We start from the raw sequence: 6,375 nt of genomic DNA on the forward strand, positions 1-6,375 counted from the left end.
GAAGGCGCGGGATGGGGCCAGGTGGGGCAGCAATCCGAGGGGCTGGGGGAGAGGGCGGGGATGGGGCCAGCAGGGATACCCCCATGGTCCCCTCCCTCCTCCTCCAGCTCCCCTCACCACCTGCCTCCTGGTACAGAGCCCCGGTCCAGCTCCCTGAAGCTGACACACTGCCTGCCCTGCACAGGCAGGCAGCATGCTTCACCACCAGGGCAAGGGCCCAGCTGTAGAGATACTCTGGCTGGCTGCCAGAGCAGCTCTGTGGAGGACCTGAGCCTCCATTGCCTCAGTCCTGCCCTGCTTTTTTTGCCTGGGGTATTTTTTGACCCCTGGCCAGGGATCTAATTTTGCCCCCATGCTGCAAATTTGCGGCTTGGGGAATGGTTTTTTTGTTCTGGCATATGTCTCTTGCAGCATCACAATCACATGCTGTCATCTGGAAGCACCTTCAAAGTATAAAAATCTAAAGTTTTACTCCATTTTTAATTTTTAGGTGAAGGTGGCATTAGAAGTGCTACTGCACCTGTGAGCATCTGGAGGACATATTTTCTAGCCAATGAATGGAATGAAATTCAGACTGTGAGAAAAATAAATCCACTCTTTCAAGTACTTGCAGTTCTTTTCTTTCTGGAGGTATTTTTTAAATATTTATATTCTTTCTATAACTTGAAAGGTAGTTTGTTGATGTTAGCAACCCCAAAGAAGTGATGGATGACTTTCAAACATTCACTTGAAAAAGAAGACCTGGTAAAAGAAACCACTGTTTTGCTATGGACCATTGTATACCTTACCACTTGTATCACTGAAATATTCCATTATGGGAACTTGTTTAAAAAAGACCTCCCTTAATTATTTTACAGATTGAAATGTCATTCATTGGTAAAATGTTCTTGAATGGATTAAGGGAGTCATGAACTCTAGCTATCTAAGGCTGTATGTGGTAACAGCATTTTTATTTTGTCTTTCGGCTCTTTCTGTATGCATTCAATTATTCAGTAATCTACAAAACTATCTCTAGTGCTCTCCTTATCCCAGAATAGTCTCCTTCGTTGCCCATATTAAATTTGAGCAGTAGCTATCAAGCGATCTTTGTGAACTGGGAAGTGAAATTACCTGGTCATTTCTATTTTTGACATCCCTGTGTAAAGGAAGCTGTGAAGAAAAAGGCATTATGGGAGGTGGACCCCAAGCACCCACATTCCAGTCAGTGTGACATCAACTTCCTGTAATGTGTTGTTTCTAAATCCCACTGGTTTCCTGGTTTCAGAAGGTGCCACAGAATTCAGTGGGATGCTACCGATGAAGTACCTTGCTTTCAGCTGACAGATATTCAGTGAGGCACTGTAGTGCCAGCGTAAACACAGTAGTGTGTGCATGATTTGGCAACTCGGTACTATTGGCTGCTCTTGGCCAGAAGAACTTTCTCATGTAAATATAAACATAGGAAACTTATCTTACAATTACTAGTGAGGAATGTGTTGTTCAATGTAGTATTTTGGTTTCCATGTTGTAATGCTTCTGCTTGATTTAGCATTTTTTGCTGTTTTCTCCATGCAGTATTTCTACTTTTCGCCATAGCATTTATCTAAAGATAGGAGAGGACTAATTTAGGTACCTGGTGGCAGTGCTATTCATTGCTACAAGGGAAGTCTGGGTTCAGTTTCCTATCCTATACTCCTTTACCCATGGTCTGTCGCAGGGGGAGCATTACATACAATCCCTGACCCAGGAAGGGGAGTACTACTTTATTGCTCAAAATTTGACATTTCAAGTAAGAAGTCTTGCTAGGAGGTTTGTCTAGTCCTCCACCATGGTTAATGGAATGTAAATGGAAAAGACCAAGTTTTTATGCCATTGGACAGGCAGCATTTGGAGAAGCATTGGGAGCACAAACAAAACAGAAGCAGAAAAAAGTCCGGTTCAACCCTTGTATGTTTAGTTCTGGGTTGAATCATATTCGGTGCAGAACCTTGGGAGAATGGAGTTGGTTCATATGAACACGTCTCTACAGAACACAAATCTTGAGGTTTCTCTCAAAGGCTCGTAATTTGGGCAGATTTTCTTGGGGATGGCAAAATCCCTGACCCAAAGAGCACCTCCTGCTGAATTTCACATCCCTGCCCCAAAACATCCCAACGAGGCAATTGAAGTATTTTATTTTCATGGGCAAATGGATGTGTTTCCTCTTAACTTCATTCTGAAAGACAAGTGAATGTTTTTGCTGAAATTTTCCACAAAAATTCAGCTTGGCATAGAAAACTGATATGCAAACACTCTCAGATTGAAGCTTGATTTATAAGCAATTGAAAATGGGGAGTTACAAAGGAAAATGTGGGAAAAACTCTTAACTTACAGGCATTGCTACCTGCTCTGTCTGTAACATGCAAGTGGTAGAAATGGCTCTCTAGTAACAAGACTAATTAAGATTGCTAATGCACTTTTAATTCAACTTGTCAGATGCTTCTTATCTGCATAACTTTAACTTCTTGGGCTGAAATTTTAGCTCTTCCCTTTTTTTTTAGGTTAGCCTCAATAAAATTGATTCCGCTATGAAGAAATTGGGGGAAATATCCTTTTTTTTTTTTTTGAAAAAAAATTCTTACACTAACTTAGCAGGGAAGAATTTTCAAAAAAAAAAAGTTGTATTGATTCTCTCAATAAAAAGCACTTTTGAGTTGTCCAAAGTATTAGCCTGTTGACAGCTGAGCTTTCAAAATAAATACAAGTAATGGTTCACATAATTGAACTGTTATAATGCATGTGTTAGCATTCCCAGCATCTGCTTTTTTGTAATTTTACTACTTAAGTTAAATGTAAGCCCACTTAAGCTTACTTTACCACTGTAGCAGGGCAGAGGTGCCTGCTACTTGAAGAGCAGGAATGGCCACCAGGTGCCGGCTGCCAGGGCAACCAGGAGGGGCTAGGGACCCACACCTGTTGAGTCAGCTGACCGGAAGGGGCAGGGCTGACTTCTATAAAGCACAGGCTGGAGGCTGAGAGAGGGGTTCTCAGCTGGCAGCCAAGGAGAAGGAGTGTTGTCTGACTAAGCAAAGGGGAAGGGCATGAATGCGAGCAGCCAGTTATGCTAATGAAGGATGGAACATCCACAGAAGGCGACTCAAAGGAGGTTAGCCGAGCGGTTTAGCTTTGTGTTATAGCCCAGGGGCTTGTGTTATTGTTTTGTTGTTGTTGTAAGACCGGAGGACCGGGTGAGGCTATAAAGGGATGGAGAAGGCCTCATATGGGAACCACATCAGTGTAGGAGCCCCAGCCCCAGAGGGTGGGCAGTGCGAGAAGCCCTGAGAGAGAGGGCAGTGAGAAGGCATCTTATAAGACTGAAGAACGCCCAGTACATCCGCGAGGCTTGGGGCATGGTACAGGGGTAGTTGGAGCCATGCAGAGCCCATAAGGCTGGGGTGCACCTGAACCCCATTCGGGAATACGGGCCCAGTATAGGACAGGAGAACCATGGCCAGGAAGACTAAAGGTAGCTTCCCTATAATTCACATAAGACCAAAGATGTGGTAGGCGAGATTGTGAGGTGCAGATAGGCAGCTTGGCGCGGTATAAATGGTAATTAAGGAGAAGCACGGCGACCCAAGTTCCCGTCCTGTCGCAACCACTGTAAAGATGAAGTTACAGTCAAAACAGCAGAGCCTTTACCAGTGCTATTCCTTGCTGTATTTGTCTACCCCAATGAAGCTTTTAGATTTTCTTTTAATCTCTTCAGGTTGTGGGGTTTTCAAACCTGGCTCTAATGGATTCCTCTTCAAGTCTGACAAGAAACAGCGAGAGTTACATCGCTCCCTGGAGCTGCATTCTGAGATTTGGTGTGTCTTCTGCTGTCTGGCTTGTCATTGCCATGTTACAGGTACAATTCTAGTACATGTGATTTGAATTATCAAAGCACTTACAGATATTTGACTTAAAAACATCAATACCCCCTCCCTGTTCAGCAAAGCTGTAAGCTTGTGTGAAAGGTGCTTTGCCATATAATGGACCTGCAGCTTATTTTGCGTGTTATCACTTTAAAATTTGGTCAGACTCTCAGAGGATCTCACAGACTTGGAAGATCTTGTCTTCGGGTTGCCATCTTCAGTTCTCTACCACCTTTAGTTTTTTTCAATCCTGTTGAGTTGGTTTCAAGTTTTAAAAACAAGCAATTGCTAGAGCTTTGCTCCTTGGTAGTCCAGTTTAACTGAGCCCAGGGACAGCTGACAATTCCAGTTTGTCATATGTGAATTATGCACTGCTAAGCCAGCTGCACTGTAGACAAAAACGAAATCAAAGCTCATGTATTAATACGAAAAATTCTGGTTTTTTTTTTTTTTTTTTCCAGATGATATTTTTTGCTATGTTCTATGAGAGATTCATAGAAGATAAAATAAGACAATTTGTTGATTTATGCTCTATGAGCAATGTAAGTACTTTTTTATCTTATTCCTGCTATTGGTATTTTTAATGGCTTAATAGATTAGAGAATGTTAAGAAATTTTATTTTGTGTGGTTTTAGAGGTTCCTCAAATTAATATCCTTAACCAGCTCATGAGACGTTTGCAGATTTGTTTTGTTTTGTTCTACTGTGTCCTACAAGAAGACTTCATATTATTTGTTTAATGAGGCTTATTTTCTAAAAAGTGATCACTTATAAATATCATATAAGGCTTTAGATATATGTCTCTAGAATATTCTTGCAACTGATTCTTCATGGCCATGTTTGGGAATCAAGCAATAACAAATCAGGACAGAAGAAAAGCCTGGAGCCCATTTATCGTACCTCTGCGTTTTTTGTACTATGGGGCTCTTTCCTTCTAGACCCTCTCTGCTAATATTTTCATGGTTACAGTTTCTGCTGTGAGTTTTTCTTGTCCCTTAGTTTCCTTTCCTATGAACTGTGCCATTTTTCCCTTGCATTCTCATTTAGTGTCTTCCACCTGAGTTCCTCGCAGTTCCCCAATTTAAATCCTCTGACTTTGAGACTTTGCGTTGCAGCAACCCCATTTCTAGCATGGAGTACTTTTCCATTTTTAAGCCCTCCTCCTATGCATTTACTTTCTCCATAAAAATTTTGCTGGCTTTCGGAGTTTGAGAACTGAATCTAGATCCATGTTTCCTACATGGAGTAGATCAAGGTGGTTTTAAGAACCCATGTTTTATGGTATAAATGAACAGTGTCCACTGCCTAGATCAGTGGGAGTTGACCTAAAACAATCAGACTTATTTTTTTTCGTCTCTTGTCTGAGAATAGAAGTTGGAGATTTTTTTTCAAAGTTCCTGACTAGAACTTTTTTTAAAAAAAGAATAGCTTTTGGCACTTGCTTGTTAATAATCTGAACTCTAGAACTGATGACAACAGATCTCTGACTCAAGTGAAACTTTAAATATTGCTTATAAATTGTTGCCAGACATTTTTCTGCCACATATTTTAATGTGTCCTCCTATGCATCTGGAAACTTGGCAGTAGGAGAGTGGTAGAAGTGTTAATTGCCACAGCTATAGTCAATTTCTGGACCTGTGAGGAGCCCTGGAAGCCAGATGGCATGGACCTGTGTGGATGCTTTGCCCAGATCTAGAGCCTGGGGCTTGGCCCATTTACCATATCACATCGGCACACCAACCCCACACTGGATGCAGCCTGCATACTGACCCTGTACCACTTATCTGGCCCAGGAGGCATAGGTTGAGCACCACTGTCCTAAATCACTGCCTATTTTGTACATGAAGTAAGGCTGTCATTGTTGGTCTCCATCACTGCCCTTAAAGTTTTGAAATAATGTATTAAAAAATTGTTTTTCAGCCTCTTTCTTTTATTTTTTAGATTTCAGTATTTCTCTTGTCACACAGCTGCTTTGGATATTATATCCATGGTCGGTCTGTGCATGGACATGCCGATACCAATATGGAAGAAATGAATATGAACCTAAAAAGAGAAGCGGTATGAAAAGGAAATTAATCTTTTTATCCCTGTTTCCTAACTTTTTTGTATATAATTCTATGCATAATGTGTGATTGTGGGTGCACACTTGGGTACTGTATTGAACTCATGGGGAGAGAAGTGTGATGGTTTGTCCTGAGAAAACAAATTGTCACATTAGTTCTGCTGATGCAAAGACTGATGTCCATGCTATAAAACTCCAGCTATTCTAAAATATATTTATTTCTCAGTTAATTAGGTATCATATTTCTGCTATAGATTCATAGATGCTAGGGTCGGAAGGGACCTCAATAGATCGAGTCCGACCCCCTGCATAAGCAGGAGAGTGCTGGGCCTACATTACCCCAGCCAGATACACATCCAGCCTTCGCTTGAAGACCCCCAGGGTAGGGGAGAGCACCACCTCCCTTGGGAGCCCGTTCCAGACCCTGGCCACTCGAACT

At 41.9% G+C, this 6,375-nt stretch overlaps 1 protein-coding gene across 2 annotated transcripts in view; it reads left to right on the forward strand.

Annotated features, from left to right (window-relative positions):
• Positions 1-6,375, forward strand: part of TMEM67 (transmembrane protein 67) — a 44,442-nt gene that overhangs the window by 32,409 nt on the left and 5,658 nt on the right. For both annotated transcript variants that reach the window (XM_019550494.1, XM_019550501.1), the window contains 4 exons: positions 491-630; positions 3,728-3,868; positions 4,337-4,417; positions 5,816-5,932. In XM_019550494.1, the coding sequence (XP_019406039.1) occupies positions 491-630; positions 3,728-3,868; positions 4,337-4,417; positions 5,816-5,932 (479 nt within the window). The remainder of the gene's footprint in view (positions 1-490; positions 631-3,727; positions 3,869-4,336; positions 4,418-5,815; positions 5,933-6,375) is intronic.

Source organism: Crocodylus porosus, unplaced genomic scaffold (genome assembly GCF_001723895.1).
Source record: "Crocodylus porosus isolate Cpor-Errol unplaced genomic scaffold, CroPor_comp1, whole genome shotgun sequence".
In the NCBI taxonomy this organism is placed as follows: domain Eukaryota; kingdom Metazoa; phylum Chordata; order Crocodylia; family Crocodylidae; genus Crocodylus; species Crocodylus porosus.